Source organism: Anopheles merus, chromosome 2L (assembly GCF_017562075.2).
Source record: "Anopheles merus strain MAF chromosome 2L, AmerM5.1, whole genome shotgun sequence".
NCBI classification, from domain to species: domain Eukaryota; kingdom Metazoa; phylum Arthropoda; class Insecta; order Diptera; family Culicidae; genus Anopheles; species Anopheles merus.
In genome coordinates this window covers 30961402-30981538 of record NC_054083.1, presented here as the reverse complement: position 1 = coordinate 30981538, position 20137 = coordinate 30961402, and the positions used below count along the sequence as shown (strand labels likewise).

The 20137-nt window shown below is 46.0% G+C and overlaps 1 protein-coding gene across 1 annotated transcript; it reads right to left on the bottom strand.

Moving 5' to 3' along the window:
* Nucleotides 1-12672: 12672 nt before the first annotated feature.
* On the bottom strand, nucleotides 12673-15091 carry LOC121592947 (esterase B1-like). The gene is made up of 2 exons (XM_041914889.1): nucleotides 14878-15091; nucleotides 12673-14804 (listed from the first exon to the last, which is right to left on the bottom strand). The coding sequence occupies exons 1-2, from the start codon at nucleotides 14947-14949 to the stop codon at nucleotides 13080-13082; spliced, it is 1797 nt and encodes a 598-aa protein (XP_041770823.1). The 5' UTR covers nucleotides 14950-15091; the 3' UTR covers nucleotides 12673-13079.
* Nucleotides 15092-20137: the final 5046 nt, after the last annotated feature.

The window sequence follows — 20137 nt, the reverse complement described above, 5'->3', positions numbered from 1 at the left end:
CAGCTATTCGACCAGCTAGCAAATCGACCCGACACACCCGAACATCCCGAGCCGATGCGCCGTGCCGGTGCGGTTTGTGGTTCGAGCGAACCGCCGAGCCAACGAAGAAAAACCCTTCACCCTATGACATTTAGCCGTCATGTTTAATGATCAACGTGCTGCCCCCGGTGGTGCCGAATGGTGCCGTTGGCTGCACCAGACAGCAAGACGACGAAATAATCCTGCATTATGCAATGTGTGGTTGCCTTTTGTCTGGATCGTGCGGCACGCTCTGGCTGCGATCCAAAATGAATCAATTTTCCACCGGCGCGCAGGATGCGACGCGTTTCGGGGGCAGGATTTCAGACCGCCGATGGACGGCAGTAGAGGGAGCGAGGGGCAGTGTAACCGTCAATTTGCTGTGGCCCCGATCGAGATGCATGGCTAGGCGATTTTGCCGGACCGCTCATTAGTGCGGGCTTCTTGTGATGAATTCGTCCGACGGTTTTTGGGGTGATGCTCGTTTTCTTTTTTCTTCGGTTTGTCACTCAAAGGGCGATACACGTGGGATCGGTGGGTAATTGAATATTTTCATACTGCTGGCAATATAATTAATTCAAAAACTTGTTTTTGTTTTGTTTTTTTTTTACTATGGTGTTTTCAGGTTATTATAAATATTTTGCTTTTATTACCATTTAATTAAGGAAGTAACTCACACAATTTAAAATATGTTTGACATTAAAGTAGTCCTTTGAATGTATGTACTATTAGATATATACCATCTGAATAATTAAAACAATAAAATTATTTTCAATTATTCAATTTCTATTATTTTTTGAGAGATAAACATGAAACATACTAAAAACGGCAACATATGTAGATAATGAATCAAAGAATTGATGCAAGTGAAGAACATGGAAAGGCTTGTGATCAGAAGAGTTATTTGGTACAATCATTACGCATGTATGAAACTAATGTTACTATTCTATTTAACTAATACTGAGGCAATGTGTGCCGGTTATGTGATTAATTCGACACGCAAAATGTTGATTATATCATAGACTCATAATTTTCAAATGATTGGTAATAATGAAACGCTAAGCTGTACTAAGCAAGGAAACACTTTAAACTATTGCTCGTCAGACCGTTCGCCTGAGTGCCACCCCTATTTGCATCCCACCGAGAAGGGTCACCGGCTTGACGCGTGAAGAAGGCGCGATAATTTGACAGCTAACGAGACGCTTAGAATAACCTCCGGACCCTCGCGGCAGCCAAAGAAGGTATCCGCAACAGAGCAGCACCAGCAACGGCATTTTATTTTTACATTTTTCTCAATTAGCTCGCCAGTTCATTAGAGCGATGCTGGCGGTGTTAAATTTTCCGGCCACACGATCGGTAAACCCGATCCGCACCAGCACGCTTTACAGCGTATGTATCGCGGCATAGGGGGAGTTGGGGAGGGAAAACCAGCTCACCGCCTAGACTGGCCGTCTTTTACAACAGCGCACCCAGGCCGGGGCTGGGAAAATCCGATCCCCCTCTGAACATCGTGTTGTTTGCTTTGTTGTGCGCGCATCGTCTTACACGCGTTCCTGCAAGACGTTCGCTGTCTCGGACAGCCGGACTCGGAACAAATGAGTGAGCTGATACTGCTGCTTTTTTCCCCATTCCCCTTTTTCCCACCTGTTTGCTGTGGGCCATTTTTCATCATATTTTACGGTCGGCGGAAATATTTCACGAATTTTGTTTTGCTATCGCGATTTGTTTGTTTCGCTGACGACGACGACGACGACGTGCGCGCATTGTGTGCGACGGGAGCGCGCACGAGCGTATTTTTTCTTTTCGGCCAGGTTTTCCCCCGACAGAACGCGTTTTCACACGCAGCTTTTGACGCGTGGTGGACTGATTTTGTGGGTGAGCCCCCTTGCGTTCGCGTTGGTGACCGATGGGTGCGGATTTCAGCACGCATTACGGCTGACAGCGTGACGATGTGTGAAACAACCGAGATTGAGCGGGAGGAAAAGACAAAACAAAAACAAAAAAAAACGCGTTTAGAAAATCTACGCACTTGTTTCCGCGCCTGCCCTCAAACACGCACGCACCTAAAATGGGACGCAACGGCACGCCGGAAAGTGCTACTCAAACGGCCGCCGGCAGTGATGGATTGGTTCGCACTGTAGCGCCGACCGAACCGCGCCTGATCGGCATTAGATTCACGCAATCGGCCTGCCAGCTGGCAGGGAAATCATGAGACAGCAGCTGTACTAATCCGTCACTCGCGGGACCCGGGACACATACGAGCGGATTGAAGAATTTATTGACAGTGCTCTCGGTGGAATCGGTGGAAACGTCGTCTTCTTGTTTGAACGCTTGACGCGACCGTGTCTTGCGCCGATGACCTAAAACGCAGCGAATGTGACGCGAGCCGATTTTACGAGGCGCCAACAAATGGTTGCGTCTAATTTAGGGGGGAAAGCGTAATGAGCCTGGGCGCTGTTATCCTCGCGAGAGTTACCTAACTTCAAGGAGAGATTAAAGTGCGGTGTGTGATCAACAGTATGTAGATGCACTGAGTTAGATATTTCTATTTTGTGTGCTTAAATTCATTTCGAATAATCTTGGAAGTGTTTGTTGTCGTTGAACCAATACCTAAAGAGGCTTCAAACCTAGGACTCGAAATAAGCCATGTCAAAATGTAAGCAACACCTCCGACGGCATCTCATTTCTCTTGACAGTTAGCTACTGCAGAGTAACATTACAAACTATCTTCCACTGTATGTAATGTGTTACCTTCATCGCCCCTTCATTCATCTGCAATAGTACCACTTTTAACCATAAATCCCCACGGGTAGCAATGCTAGTGAACAGCTTCCTCTCACAAACAAGAGCCAACGAGCATTGTCATCACAACGACGATGACAGCATCAGCTCACCACGACAAAAGAAGGCTATTCTGACTGAGTTTCGATTGACCGGAACGTCTTTTCGATCTTCGAAACGAAAAGAACAGCCTCAAACCAGCGGGCTAGCGGGTGACGGGTTTGTGCTGGAACGGATTCGTTCCGGTCCCGGTGAAGCAATCGGTCACCTCAGTTGTACCCGACACGGTTGGAGCCCGAACCAGGACGCTCACACCAGGCCTTCCACATCTCCGGCCTGGAACTGGTCAAATTGAAACCCACACAAACAATCGCTCCGAAAACCACTCACAATGCACCTACAACAACGGACGTTGGCACCACCAGCATCAACAGGGGGGTGGGTAAACACGTCGCCAAAGGATGCCTCCAAACAGCACACAAAAGCGTACCACCGTCTACCGGGCAATCTCTTCCACATGGGACGTCCAACAGTTTTCCGCAAGGTCCTGCCGGCTATTGCACGCCGGTGTGAGACGGTAGAGAGAGAGAGCGCGAGAGAAAGAAAAGCGACAGAGAACGAGGTGTCAAGGCAACTGCACCTTTCCGATGCAAATTGGCCTGGCTAGCGCGGCAGGAGGCCATCCAAGGCAGAAATTGTTTCCTGACAGTCTTCTCGCACTCTCTCGCCGTTTCCCTCAGGCCGGCTTGGTTGTTTCGTGCGGGCGAGCAGGATCGCAACAGCCTCTAATGGGCCGGTTTTGTTGTGTTTAGCCAGAAATGATAATTTTACGATATAGTTTTTATCATTGAGTTGCGCTTTGCACTGTGTTTCGTTGCAGCAAAAACGTAGAAATAGCGATGCATTTTCCCTCTCCAGCATGAACTTTACAGCAGGCCATCACAGGCTAATGCGTTCTGGTGTGTTGTGAGGGTCATTCTGCAGGAGCGAAGAATGGCTCAATAGGCTAAACAATCACGTTCCCCGGCGAGTTGGGGACCTTGAGCTTAATGTTTACACATTTGCCTCCAAACACACACACACACATCCTTTAGTTGCACGATGGAGGAAAGACAAAGTAACCGATTATCGGAGTATAGAGTGTAGCTTACTACTTGCAACTGAAAGTAGAAGGACCTATGAACAATCGGCAGCTTTCAACACTCGGCATGCGTTGAAAGCGTTGAATTGAAGATGATAATTTGTTTCGTTTGTGATGCCACTCCCTCCAAGGACACTTTGTATTAGAAACCAAATCCTTTGATATTCTTAGTTTTAGCAACAATTGTCTAAACAGTCAATCGAGATATCATTAATTTGATCTACTAACAAACTCTCTCAAAACATCCACATGCCATCCAACAACCACTACATTGTTGCAAACACTCAATCGTACGATGGCGATCGATCAATCACACAACCTTCATTAATATCCTTGTGCTCTTTCCGCCCCAATCGATCGCATTGTTCGTTTTCCTCTGATATTGCCAACCTGCAGTTCCTTAAGGCGCGCGCGAATGTAATTGCAACCAGCGCAAGATGTCATTTCACCCATTTGCACATCATTCGTCACGTTTGTTTTCGGGGCGGCTGTTCGTAATGAAGATTTCCCCCTTCCACTTTGCTGCAACACCTTATCCTTACCACAAAGGAATGCGTGCCTGCTGTCTCACCCTCCAGAGGGCGCATCAAAATCGAAGTTCAAAAGGTGCGAAATACGTTCATAAATCATGGGCCTCCCGAAATGGGCTAAAATGGGCAGCAGACGCGCGGACATCAGCCTCGCGGGCAGCACACGAGCCTGCTCATTTCCGAGCCGATACGCGGAACCGATACACCCGATCGGGTCAATCTCATTGCAAAAGTTCAGCTCGCGCACGGTCCTCATCTTCGCAACCGGCCCAGAGCAGCAGAAGCAATTTGAGCACAACCGGGTACGCTCCCACTGTGTCTGTGCTCTGCGCGGAACTCATCTGCCGCACACGTACGGCGTGGAATAATTTATAACTATATTTTGATTGTTATTTATGGGTGAAATTAATAATTTTGCTTACACGGATTTCTGCCCATTCTTTTGCTGCTGAGATGCTCCCATTTTTGCCGGTCCAGCTGATTTCGCTTCGCTTACTGGACGCGCTAGTCATTAACGAGTGGAGTGTGTGCGAATGTTTGAGGTTTGAGATTTGAGCGGCCAATGGGTGAGGTGGAGCATATGGGTGAAAGTTATGAGTGTCCGTTTCGCGTCGCGGTATAATTTTACGTGCTGTCACCGGTTTGTTTGTTTGCATTTTGCACTTTGTTCCCACGAGCATACATTACAGGGGGTTGTAACACGTGGTTCTTTAAGCGGGAAGATGATGTGGTTTTGGAGAGACACGGAGACTAGGACGTCTCGTTCAAATTGAGCAATAATTAACAGTTCAATCAGTAAAGTCGTTATTAATTGATTCTTGAACACATTTGAAGCTCCTTTATGTAGCAGTAGTTGCGTTCAATCTCCCTATACAAAACGAAGTAAGAGGTGACGCTCACGTTACGCTCACGTCACGCTCATAGGTGACGCTTGCTCACTATAGGATCTTCCTGAACGAAAAAGTTACTCACTATAGAACGGTTTTGCTAACCAACTATGGGTGCTTGGATGATTTTTATTTCTTTGCGGTGTTTCCATTCTCCGAGACAACAAGCAATGGTAGCGTGATTGAATCATTGAGGCATTCAAATTAAAAGACATTAATGTTTTCTTCTACACACGTGTTGAAAGTGTATCAATAATAATCAAATTATTCCCAGTGATTCTAAATAATTATGTGGTAGAGATTCTACCACGCTCCATGCATTTTATCATGCGTAGTAGTGTTTTATTGTGTAGTTCAAAACGTTTCAATAAAAAGACTTGCTTCGAACTATCATGTACTTGCTTCAAACCATCATCCACGTGCAGTCAAATGCTTGCTTGAAAGGATTGCAAAATCGTACGCTATGAACGTTTAACAATTGCAATTTTTCATTGTACATTAACCCAAAAATGCTGGGTACCATGCAAAATAGTGAAACCATCGGAGCTGCATAACTAGGACTAAGTGAACAACTTTAAAACATGCATATAACGGGTTTATATTTCCCATGGATCGGGTCTCCATACGTAGATTGTTGGATAAGGCTAAGTACGAGTTGTGTTAAACATTTGGAAAAAAAATTGAATAATTGAATTTTAATATTTTGTAGCGGGTTCACGGAGTTTAGTCGTTCGGCTGTGTCGTTACCAGAAGAACCTAACCTAGCTATAATAATTCCCAATTATTATGGGATCAAGGTTGCTACAATTTATTCATCCATTGAAAGTATATCTTGCGGGAAAAACAATTGTATGGTTCAGCAGTGGAATTACAACTGAAATGCACTGTAAAACTGAAATGAACAGCAACTCCTATTGGGAAAAGTAATGGGATAATAATATACACGGAATAAGGACATTCCTGGGTCAGGGGTTCTTTTTTATATGAGCACATGATGAAGCTACAAAGTTAAATGAAGTTAGTTTAGTTGTTTTTATTAGCATTTAGCACTCCTGAATATCCATGGCTGCTTGGTACACAAATAGTCTTGCAGAAGATGGGGCACGGGTCAATAATAAGCCGTGACAGTGAGCCCTGTGGATGGAAGACTCGGACCCATATGTCATATGAACATGTCATGACATTTAATAGTAGCTATTCCATAAGTTCAGAATGACTAAATTAAATTTTCGTATGTCCTACATGGTTGTGAAAATGGTCAATGATAGCGGAATAGTCAAACATCTTCTTCTTTGCCACAACAACCGTTGTCGGCCAAGGCCTGCCTGCGCCACACCGGGGCTTGGTTTTTAGTGACTTTTTGATAAACCATAGCCGGATTTTAGTCAGTCATACTGGAAGTTGAACCCATGATTGACATGTAATTAAGTCGTTCGAGTTGGCAACTGTACCACGAGTCCAGCCGATAGTCAAACATAGTGAAAAAGAAAGTGGACCACGATTGCTAATGTAATGGAACAACTAACATTTGTAAATAAGACAAAAATATGGAAGGACTATGAACCGGGATCACAATAGGATGGAAGCCTGTACCAAGATAGCAACACGATCATAAAAAATATCAGTAAATAGACATCAAGAGAGAGCAGGAATGCTTACCTACATGTTTGAATGAAAACATTTAAATGTGCCCTCCAGTTAGTATACACGTCTTAGGTTCTGTTGCTTAAACGTGCAACCGGGCCAAATTAACTAGTTACTTTCAAAAATTGTTTCTTTTTTTTAGTATCGTTTAACCGTTTTTGGCGTTTATTTTTTAATACAGCTCCTCAGATACTACTAATTGATCTCGCATTTTTCTGAAGGGATGCTTAAGACACGTTTTCATTCTTCAATTTACACTAGGTTCTGCTGGTTTTCCAAAACTCATTAAAATGAGTTTTAAAGTTATTTGCTTCAACTCATGTTACGATTGAAGATTGAAATATTAACTGCGGGAGTTACCTAATATGACATAAAATACTTTCAGCTCTGCCTATTTTCCATTTTCTCTACATTACCATTGTTTTCCTATCCAAAATTTCATGAAATTATTGTTTTCATGAAGTTCTTAGTAAAATGACAAAAATCAGACAACAGCGTTGAAACTAAGCAACAACATCTAAATACATCCTACAATGCCTTGGCACAAGCTGAAATGTTTTGCTTCTACAGGAAGAGTCAACCAAAACGCAAAATATACCTGCCAAAAACCTGGAATGTTTGCAGAAAATGTTGTTGTACACCAACATCTTTTCCCAATGACATTGACTTTGATCTGCAACGGTACCTAGGCCGAACAGTTTACGGCACAATTTGCAACATACTGATATTGGCAACAACAAAAAATCACATTCTTTTCTGCAAACAAAAAAGCAACTCTCCCAGGACCGTTAGGCAGGCGTTCGCCATGCTAACGGAATCCGGTTTTGTTGTAAAGTTTGCTGATTTTTATTCTACCCCATTTCTACCCGAGGTAATGTTGCGAATTTCAGCCAACGCTCGCTAAAATTACATTTATTTGCAAACACTTCAATCCTGGCAAAAAAAAAAAACAGATTGCAAGGATCTCTATACTGTCAACATTGCAGGAGCTAGATATTCCCTACACCTCACACCCTTCGCCTTTACTCTTCCATCGCGCGATCTTCCATCGCCAGCATCGGCAATTCTTCCTCATATCTCTTTCCCATCACATCGGGACCCACTGGTAAGACACCGACGGGTTAGAAAGGGTGGCCACATTGGCAACGCAGGAGGTGCTGTAGAAATAAAATCATAAAAATCATCGTCAACCGAACGGGTATTGCCGGTACGGCCGATGCGACAAGGATAACAACAACAGCTCTAATCCTTGCCAATCATAATATTCGCCATAAAGTCGAAATCCTTTTCCTCCAAGCAACTCTCTCTCACACACACTCAGAACCAGGAAAAGGTTATGCCTTCCCTGCCATACCAGGGCCATAGCAGAAAGAGTAACTCATTTATGGCCGGCATTTAGTGCCAAATTTTCATTCTCATCACTCTTTTTTTCTTCGTCTCGCACTTCTTCCATTTCTCTCGTTTACCCATTTTCTGCATTGCCAATTTCAGCCTTTTTGCCAACAGTTCGAAAAGTGCCATACGATTGCAGCAAAAGGATGCGACCGTCGGCCGTCGGCTTAAAGGATTCGATTGCCGTTCACTGTGGCAAGGGTAGGGATGGCAGATCCCTTAGGGCCCACGGGAGAGAGATAGAGAGCAGTTTACGATTTAATGAGACGTTCGCAAAAACAAAAAAAAAAGGTGCCAGCAATCGGCCGGGGGTGAGCAAAGGACGGGCTGAGCGGAGTGCCAAAAGCCGGTGAAGGATGGGAACGTTTCCATTCGCAAAAAGGGGCAAAAAAGGCAATGGCAATTTGCATGCTCAAGCGAGTGAGATGAGATGAGTGTGCAAACGGGAGAAACGGCTTTATGAGTACTTCTTCCTTCCATAAAGCGCTGCATTTCTGGCAGGGAAAGGAAGGAATGCTTTTGGGAAAGAAAAATCCTTTTTGCAAAACCTAAGAACTGTTGCTTGCGGGATTGAGCGGGGAGTGTGTGGTGGTAATGGTGGTGTGAGGAAGCTTGCCAACCTGAGGAAAGTCCTTGGCCATCCTTTCGCTTTTACGGCCGTCGGTAACGACGATCGGTTGTACCAAGCCGGCAGAAAGGGCTTAATGAATTCATTTGCAAATTTATGATTCCTCCATTGTGACTTTCGGCACACGTTTGCCGTTGGTGCAGTGCAGGGGAAAGGTTCACGGCGGTGTTAGTGTCCCTGTTTTTCTGGTGTGCTTGGGTTTGGTGTGCGTGGAAGCTGGAAGGGCTGGGATTGAAACTGGGATAAACCAATCACGCTAACAATGCCTGCGTGTGGATTTTCTGCGCTAAAACCTGCAAACAGAATTAAAAAGGCGATTCAGTTTGACACAAAACGGGCAATTTCCGGATTTTGAAAGTCTTACTAAAGTTCGGGGAAAACACATGGGTGGAAAGACTTGACTAAACACGGAATTCAACAGACTGTCTTTATAATAGACTTCAATACTCGGGCAAAAGTTATCTTTGCATTTCTAATCTTTGTAATGACACTACTCAGCAAAGAATCAAAGTCTGCTGCAACGATTCTTAAATTTTTAAACAACTTAAACTGATTCTTACTAACGAACGATTAGATGTTGTAAACTGAGACGTATCTCGTGAAGTTATATATTTTTCAATTTTTGCACCCAAGCAACAGGTACGCACAAATAAATGTCCAAAAGTCCAACTGCCCTGCTGCATCGTTTGACTTTCTTCGTAGAAGTTGAGTAGCATACTGTTCCAAGAGCAATATAAATAGCTGAAACTTCAGCCCGAAAGGGTTAAGAAGCAAAACCGTGTCCAGTTTTGCTGCAGGACACTCTATAAAATTCGGTAGCCAAATTGTCGGTACTGATCGGCTTGCTGATAGTTTGATTGCGGCAGCAGCACAAAACCACTTTTACTCCAGGACTGGCAAACCACACTGCTTACCGATAGCCTCCTTTCTGTCTGCTTACCACAACCCTTTCGGTTGGGGACCACAAAAGCAAACATACACACAGACGAACGTCTCCGCCTGCGCTACCGCTTCTAAGGCATGCGATCGTAAAGTCCACGATCACCCGTGGGGTAAGCAGCAGCCCGTATTGGCAGATATTTAAATTAGAAAAGAAAAGGGTTAACAGGATTAGCACCGTTTAGGGCAATAAACGCAGAAAATTCGGGCCAGTGCACTGCCAGCGTGTGTGTGTGTGTGTGTGTGTGTGTGTGTGTGTGTGTGTGTGTGTGTGTGTGTGTGTGTGTGTGTGTGTGTGTGTGTGTGTGTGTGTGTGTGTGTGTGTGTGTGTTGCGTGCACGTGAGACGAGCAAGGTGCGGGCGGGATTAAGTCAAAGGATTGCCGAAACGATCGCACGCCGTGCCGATCACCGTTTGCCGCTACCCGGTCAAAAGGGGTAGCCGCAAGCACACACATTGGCATGCGAAAGGGGTAATGGCAGGCCACACTGTGATGTGCCATCCATGTACGGGGATGCGAATCTAATTATTGACACACTGGCCATAAATGCAAAAACCGGCCCACTATGGGATGGGAACGACTGCAGGGCAACGAAACAAAAGGCACAAAGCACCTCCGACCAAACTTCTGATGGGTGTACCCCTTTTTTTCTCTCTGTCGATGGGAGGAACCTGTTTATGATGGCTTTATGCGGTCCGGGGCAGAGTTGTGGATGAACGGGTTAATCCTATTATTATGACCCCAGCGGCCGCTCAGCGGTTAATCCTTTACGCTCCTGGCTCGGCCGCTAGAGCTATGGATGCGGCCGGTGTCACCTTTATTGCACCGCCCCACCCAATACACCGGAACGCCCGGGTGCCTGGTTAAATCTCATTAAAATTAAAAGAACTCTCTCAGTATCGTTTGCCACCGGTTTGCTGCCTGATTGGGGTCCTGTGTCTTCCCGGGACGTTTCAAAACCGTCCCGATAACCCTTTTCTACGGTAGCCGAACACGTCGTTAAAAGGATTATCTCTTTATGGGCCGCCCGTTCGCCCGGCCGAAAGCCGCATCCTGTTTTGGCAAACCACGGCCAAACCAAAAGCTGACACTCCGTGGACAGCCTCCGTGGGACATGCCAATGGGGAACGTTTTATGGCGCGATCGCATTCCGGCCCGAGGATGCAGTAAGCAGAGGGATGTGGCTCAGTTGGTCAGGATCACGGGTTGGAAGAAAATAGAAATATTTCCCAGGGATGTAGTGCATTTTTTTTCGGTAGCAGTTCTAAAAACGAGGAAGAAGCAAGAGCCAAACAAGTTGCCCCAAATCGCGCGGCCGAAAAACAGCGTTCAGCAATTATTAAGGATTAGCGAAGCAGCGCTGTGAGTTATTTTTAATTGAAAACGAAACGAAATAGCGTGTCCCCAAAAAAACGGACGGCGATATTGAATCAACTCCATTAAGCAACTCTTTCAAAGTGGGGTTACTTCTTATTTTTGTATGAATGTTGCTCCAATGCGCTCGGTTTTGCAGTTTAAAAGCAAAACTTGACGTTCGGGAACAGTTGGGAACAGTCTTCTCCGTTCCAACTTTCAACGAACAGCCAAACCACGCCGAAACACGTGCGTCGTTCCAATTCCACAACGCAACAGTGACATCAGACTGATGTCATCCATCGTCGTGTGGTCCGTCCTGGAAACGGATTCGGCCACATGTGCGTGCGGGCGTCTCAGACATAAACAAATGTCAGTTGGCAGCATCAGGCCGTCAAAATCCCTCATAATGATCTCATGTAGCAACATGTTTTCCGCATGACTTGCGCCCGTATCGGTTTCTTTCTAGCTCCGCGTAACCCACTGGAGACGGACAGCCTCAAGAGAGTCAAGAGACAGGCTAGATGCAACCTGGCACGCAACGAACGCATAGATTGAAGCAATCCAGAACACATTAAAAGCATTGAATTGGTTGTCTAGCAATAAATTTGAAAGAAATCACGCATGGAACATCTGTCCGGCGATTCTTAATCAATTACTCGCAGCCTCTTACCGGTAAAAAGTGTCCTTTTGTGCAAGTCGCACGCTTGACTCTCGAGATCCCGAGAAATTGGTTGACAAAAGAGAAAACGGTTAGTATGAGCTGGACATACCAAAAACGTGTGTATCCCTTCGCCACGAACAACAGCACAGCACATCGTTGAATTCCAATCCAAACACATCCAAAGAATCCTACCGTTTCATTCAATTCACCGTCACAAAAGGCAAATCACGGTGTTCGAGTAATTGTGTATAATTTCCCACATCCCACACCCGGAGGCCCGGACGACTAAACGGTGTACACTTTTCGGCTCGTTGTTGCTTTTCTATAGCGCAAGTCCTATCTTTTTTTAATGCTGTCGTGCGACAAAAGCCACCAAACGGGACAAACGGGTATAGAGAAGGAGTTCCTCACTAGATCCTTCTGCACGCTTAATCAAAAGCGATGCAACAACAATCGATCTCACGTAAGGATATCGATCTTTTCATCCCTGCGTCCTTTTGCAATTGTTTCGAGTGATCGCTCTCTCTCTCTCTACTGCACCCGGGCATGATACGCCAACTTTTGTCCCGGGGCTTTAGAATTGTGCAGTCCTTACCCAATATCCTTCTCTCTCTCTCTCTCTCTCTCTCTCTCTCTCTCTCTCTCTCTCTCGTGCGCACGCACCCAACAATATCCATCGCAAATGCGTCCCAAATAGGTTCAAGCCGACCTTAACTTTGTTTTTTTTTTGCGCGTGTGTCTTGAGAAAAAAAGACGAGCAACACCGTGCCCAATCTAACCGAACTTGGGCAGGTCTGCAAGTCTGAGGGTTTTTGGGGTGATTGTTTCGTTTATTATGCTGCTGAAGAACAGCCGTTCTTACCAAAGGGCACAATGGATTCCAAACAACAGCCACGGCAGTTCGAACCGTATCGAGTTTTTTGTTGTTGCTATAAAGAAACTCTCATTGAAGCGCTTTTAGAAGCGCTTTGTAACGCTATTAAAATGCTACACACACGCACACGCACGCTCAATTCATTCACTCGAAGGTGCATCGCGCCATTCAATCTTTCGTTAAAAACTGCATTCTTTGCAGAGCATTCAGCCGAGCAGGGTTTTACGCTACAGCGTGTTGTTGTTTAGATCGGGCGCATCCGCGTGCGCCGAGCTGATCAGTGGCAGCTTCACGTTGGCCAGCTTCCCGTTGAACCGCTCGAACAGGCCGGCCCAAAAGTTCATCCGCCGCTTTTCGGGCATCTCGGCCATCGCAATGCCGTCGTTCGTAATGTTCAGACACAGCAGCGGCACGTCCTGGCTGTCCGGCACGTTCGGTTGCGGCTCCCAGCGGAACGGCACGACCGGATCGGGGACCGGTTGGGCCGGCGTCGGATCACCGTACCGGGCGAAGTTGCTCCACAGCCGTACCATCGTTTTGCGCAGCCCGTACGCACGGTCCGTCTCGGGCACTTCCGTGCGCAGCAGCGGCGAGCTGAACAGATAGTACACCTCGTCAATGTGGGCCGCGCCCTTCATCGTGCCCAGCGACATGATCGCTTTGCCCTTGTTCAGCAGACCGTCGAACGCGAACCGGTAGCCGAAAAACTTCGACCGACGCTGATGGCGCGCCCACAGCTCCACCGTCATGCGGTACGCCAGCAGATACTTGTCGGTGAACACATCCGTCAGCTGGTTGAGCGTGTCCCGGCAGACGGGGCGCGCACCGAAGTAAAACTCCCGGATCTCTTCGCCCAGCGCGCGTGCCTCGGGCGAGAAGTAATCGAGCGCCACCGTTCGCGGTATAAACCGTTCCGGCTCGGCGTTGTATGCGGCCAGCGTCTTGATGGCGTCGATCAGCACCATCATACCGTCGCGCTCATTGTACCCCAGTATTATCGGAATGTCCATCGAGTTGGGCTCGCTGAGGATCTCGGTCGGATGGCGCGTGATCAGCGCGTCCGGCGAGTCCGACCGCTCGATCACCGGGAGGAACGGGATCTGGAACAGCCGCTCGACCGCTTTCTCACGCTCCGTCAGCACCAGCGGCTGCAGCTCGAACAGTTTCCGGGCGGGTGCCGCTCGCAGTACCTCGTACACCTCCCCGTCGGTGGCGGGACTGTGACCGAGCAGCTTCGCCAGCCGGCGGGCCTTCTCTTCCGGCTGCTCCTGGAACGCAAACTCCGTGTAGATGGAACCGCTCTGCAGAATGGCCTTGTGAAAGTAACGCTTCGATTCCGGCGACAGACAGTGGAAGTTGACCGCGATCGCGCCCGAGCTCGCCCCGAACAGCGTCACGTTGGACGCGTCACCGCCAAACACGCCAATGTTCTCGGAAATCCAGCGTAGCGCCGCCCGCTGATCCTTCAAACCCGCATTGCCCTCGATTCCGGCGTCCGGCAGGCACAGGAACCCGAGCACACCGAGCCGATAGTTGAGCGTGACCACAATCACGCCCTCCTGGACGAGATAGTTGGGCAGATAGAGCGAGCTGTCGCCGTGGCCACCGATCAGCCCGCCGCCGTGGATGAACACCATCACCGGCAGCGGTTCCGGGTCGTCCCGCTTGCCCAGCTTCGGTGTGTAGATGTTCAGGAACAGGCCGTCCTCCGAGCCGCTGATCTCCTTCGTCAGCACGTCCAGCCCGAGACAGTTGCTGCGCTCCCGGGTGCAGTCCAGATAGGAGACGGCGAACTTCTCCAGCGGGGCCGGCGACTTGAAGCGCAGCGCGCCGACGGGCGCTTTCGCGTACGGCACACCCTTGAAGTAGTAGTAGCTCTGCCCGTTCGGCAGTTTGTCGCGCACGCCGTACACCGAGCCTTGCTGCACCTGGACGCATATTCGCGTGATTGGCTGCAAAAGGTGATGATCACAGGATGAGGTGTTGTTGTTGTTGTTCTCCGGATATTCCAGCTCGCTCACTCACCATGTGCTTCTCAGCATCGGAACCGGTGCTGACGTTCTTCCATCCCATCAGTGGTGCACTTCGCATAACCATGATGATGGTTTGCTTTGTTTTGTTCCAGACGTTCAGCGACACTATCAACTAATAGCTGGCCAAATACAAAGCAACTTCCCTCGAAGGAACGAATGATTCGGAATTCTTCTCAAGCCTGTGGCCCAAACAATACTGCTCGCGATCGCGGTTCACACGGTGACATTTATGAAATGTTCATCACCATTCTTAAGCTTATTTTAGCTTCGTTTTGAATTATTAATCATGCCATGTTAATGAAAGAGGCTTCCAAAAACGCCCCAAAACGCAGTGACGCGCTTTTTCAAACCCTGCGCTGATACAATGTATCGGTATGCAAATCCACCTAACCTGCGCGCTGCACCTCGAGCAGAGCGAGAGGCCAACGGTTTATTTGCAATGCCAAGCGAACCCCGTAGGGTAAAACCAAGCTTCGGGTTCGATTGATTTATTGGACCCCTTTTTGCCAAAAACGCCCCGTCAGTCCCAGAAAGCCTTTACCCCTAGCGTACCGGGCCGCCATTACCGGTGGTACCGGTGAATGTTCACTCAACATTTTGGCACGGGAACAGTTATTCCGGCTGCCAGAATCGCTACCCCCACGTGCAGACGCGCGGAAAGACGCAAACGTGTTTGTGCGAAATGGTTGATGGTGAGAAAGGCTGCAGCAAAAAGGCTTTAACCCGGGGCCAGAAAGGATTCAATAAAACAAAGGGTAAAAAACAGTTAGTTTGTCGCATGGTGGAGGCTTCCGAGCCGCTCATGTCATCAGCAGCATGTTTTTATAAGCTTTGTGTGATGAGCGGTACCCGTGCCAATTTAACAATTTGCCAAAAAAAAAGGAAGGATTCTCTAGAAGTAAAGGATGTGTTAGCTTGACGCATGGCATGCATGGTTGAATGTGACAGTGGCAGGAGATAGGGTTTTGTGGGAGGTATTTTACGGTACCAGTGCTAAAAATGGTTAACCCACCCCGGAAGGTATTGTGCCATGAGTGTGCAAAAAAAGGGTAATGTGCAGTTATTTTGTCGCGTGGAGAATGATGCGTTGGTTGTTGCTGTATGCTGATAGAAGGGTGTGTTATTAACTGAAGTGGCCCTTGGGTGTTTGTGATTGTAAGTGAAGGAGTAACAGGAGAAAAAAAATGGCAAAAGGTAAAGAACAGTTACTTTGGCACGTGAGGGGGTTTTGGCAGAAAATTTGCAGTCAAAGATCGTAAAAGAATTAGAGTATAGGGGATAGGTATTGGATTTGCAATATATTTGCAAATGTTGTATAATGTTTTATGATATTTTAAAACTTGATTTTTACAATACTAGAAATTGGTTCTGGATTGTGTTCACAACTCGTTCGGATAATAGAATGTGATCTATATATTAATGATTTAATGCATACGGGGAAAAAAATAAAAATATGTTTCCTCAAACCAAGAATCGTTTTAAATCTTTTTTCTATCCATTCCACATAAAATAGCAATATCTCAAATTAATTTGCCACAGATGATTTCCGTTCCATGTTTTTGTCACGATCAATTTCATCCTTCTCTGAACCACTCGTCAGCCCGTCATGTACCGATACGAAACCCCCTCGAGGCAGAAGCACTTAACTGCACCCAATCCCCTGGGATGAGTGCAGTTTCCCACTAATGCGGTGGCTCAATTTGTCGCTAAAAGGATCATTCGCTCCGTATCCATCCGGACAATGTACGACAAAAAAAACGGGAAAAGGTAAAGCTTCTTTTTTTGTTCCACGGTTTCGTGTGCACGCCGTACCAGCAGCGCAAGACAATCAATTTTCATAATTATTTTCTTTTCTATTTGCTCAACTTGTTTATTAATTTTGCTGCCGCTTTCACCTGGATACAGGCGCGTTCCGCTTTACTTCACAATCCCGAATGTGTCCCAGTATGCCGACGTCCCACAGCCAAAGGGCATCGATAATTGTTAACCCAGCGACCAAAAAAAAGTCCCTTGAAAACAAAAAAAAACAATCCGTGCCTCATGCCAGATTGCCGGTCGCATTGTGCAGTTGACAGATCCAGTCCCTGAAGTCGCAGTCGGGCGGAAAGCAAAATCAATTAACAATAATTTGCCGTTTTCTGTGCGTGCGTGTGTGTGTGTCTTTTGCTGATCTTTTGAGACGATTTAATTGTCTCCTGTGCGTTTCGGGTGTGCACATGTGTACAGTGCACACGCTTTGTATCGGGATCCTTTTCCATTGTGTTCTCGGGCAGCAATGGCAGGCTTGGGCGATGTATTACTTTTCGCTTGGTCCTTTTTGGCGTGCTGTACACATTCCTGCATGCAACTAAATCCCCACCCCGTATCGGCACAAAAAGACTTAACTTATGCCTTTTTTACATATTGAATCCCAATCAATGGGTCGCACAACACACCGCGTGCGGATAACGGCGAGGACATTTGAGGCCAATGAGGCTCAAAAGGAAAGCCAGCATATGGCCAACATGAGCTGCAAATATTGTACTTCCATCAATTAATGCCAGAGCCAGGGAGACGAAATCTTGTCACCATACTTTGGCCCCCGGGGGCCCTTTGAGGCTTAGCGACACACACACACACTGGCACACTGAAGATCACTTTCTTGAGCTGTGAAATGTCACCCGAAGAAGGTTTTTTTTTCTCCCTATTTTTACACCTAATGGCTTATGTGTATTGCTTTGCTTAAATGCAAAGAAAACACACCCAAAGTTGACAAAATTAGAGCCCCTAAAGGTAAGTAATTGGACAAGGTTGACAAGGCGTCGCTTTCGTTGCACAGAAGAAAGGGAAACGTTCGACACTCCGGAGCGTAATTGGATGGTAATTGAGTTATTTTTCAGTCGTTCAGGGGCCAGGTTTAGAGGTCGCTCCGGATTGTTAAATTGTGCCACACAAATGTTGTTGTTTACTAAAAACATAGAGAAAGTGATCGTTTTTCCAAACGGCTGGAAGGCCACACACAAAATGTGTTTGTTTTCTTAGCAAGATGACACAACCCGTTAACCCGTCCAGTGTTGTGCGATTGCATCAAGCAAAAGGGGTAAGGTCATAAAAGTCGTTTTCGATTGATCGGCCTGTGCGTGTGTGCTTGTCTTTAGCCTGTGTTCATCTTAGCTGGAGCGTGCAAAGAAAGGAAAAGGGATCGTAGCACGGCCCAATCTAGATCCATGCACAAAGCTCTCAAAGGGGTTGATAGATTCACTTTCGTTCAATAAAATAGGCAACCCTTTTCCGATCGTACGGCACCCCGAAAGGGTGAAGGTGAAAGTGAGCGTGTTGAGCATAATTTTTTAATAACACCTTGTAAAACCGATCACATTTGAAAGAAATGGACGAGGCAAACGGGTTGACACACTGATCTGGTATAGTTTTACTGATGCAATCGCTTTTGTGACTCTTTGGAAGCAAAAGCATGGTCTTTCAAGACCTTTTCTAAAGTTTTTCAAATTGACATGATCACTTTTTGAGTTTGTATCGTACAGAAGTAAAATTTGTAAACATTTTCTTGGTGACGCATTGGTTTCCTGTACCCGACGCTTGGAAAGTGGAAGATTGAATATAAACATTAGACAAAACTTTATTCTGTCACAAGCTACGATTGACATTATACTGCCTGTGCCTGTGCAAGCCGTCCCTGAAATCGTATCCTTTCCACCCCAACAATTGCCGTCCTTGGGCACGAGACACCAATCCACTGCAGCTTCACCTCCACCCGAAGGACGCCTCACAGTTCGCACCAAAGTAACGGGTTTCCATCATCCATCACAGTCGCCATTACAGGCGGGCAGAAAATCCCAACCCTCCCGGACGGATGTTGCGAGAGCGGGCCAAAGCCATGGGCTCAAACCGTTCGCTCATAAACCCGTTACAGCCCGTTAGGAATTTGCAAATAGCAACACTTCCTCGCAAAAACGAATGTCCTAGAGGTCCTGCTAAAGCAACATTGGCAATAAGCAATTAAGCAAATATGGCGGCCCATCTATACAGCGCACACATTTCCAGTTATTTCTGCATGCGACAATATAACTGTTTCTTTAGCGTTTTATTTCCCCCCTTTCGGGCCCGTTTTTACAACCTGCCAAAAAGGATGCTAGCCCTGCGCACCGAGGAAGGGTAGCGGTACTTTTGATTATTTGCGAAGGCTTGCGAATTTCGGTGCGCTTCTGCGACGAAGGACAAACCGATCGGGTAAAGATGCGAAAATGTTTGTTTGTTTTTTTTATGTTGGTATGGTTGTTGTGTGTGCCATAAAAAAGAGGTTGCAAAAATATCTGATTGCAGATCTGATGGCCGGAAGGTTTATGTTTAGCGAATGAAGTTTATGCTCATTGATGGATTTTTTTTTCGATGTTAGCATGAAAAATATAAAAAAGAAGGTATGACATGCACAAAAACAAAGGTTGAATAATTCTAAAATGTTATCACAGTAGTTAGATTGCATCATAGCGGTAGGTGAATTGAAATTGAGATATTTTCAAAAGATTATTTAAATTAATTATCCTGTTTAAATTCAGAAACAACAACTGTTTAAGGAAGAATTGAATCATAAGCATATTCCAATAAGCTCAAAAATTTGATTTTATAAATGAAACAAAAACTTATGTTAAAGTTAAAAAAGAAAAGGTTTGCATTTTTTATAAATCAGAAATGACGTATAAAAATGAGCATTTTTCAAATGCTCTCCTAACTAAGTCGATCTGAAGATGAAACATAGTCATTTTAAGCCTTACCGAAACCACGTCACTATTCAAACATTTTTATAGTGTCATAGCTGGTGATTAAGATAAACGAATAGCTACAACAAATCCCAAGAATGTGATACAAAACTTCTTACACAATAGAACAAAATGGAAAACAAAATATAGAATACACATAGCCTTAGAAGCAAAATAAAATAAAAACATCTGAACGAGCAATCCTGTTATCATGTTTTGTAGAATAATTTCCACCTTTATTGTAGTCAACCCCTAAACATACTAAAAGTCAAATAAACGAGGCAAAACATTCCGACCAAACACCGTTACGATCGAGATTATGCTCAAACCGAAAGTACCAAAAACATTGTCAACTCCGTTCGCTTACAACGCATCCTAAAGATTAGGCAATATTTTATTCAATTTGTTCAGGGACAAACATAGGGTAATAAAAACGTGTATAACCCTTTCACCCACATTCTAGACATGCATGAGCCAGTGAAAGGGAAAGGGTTGTCT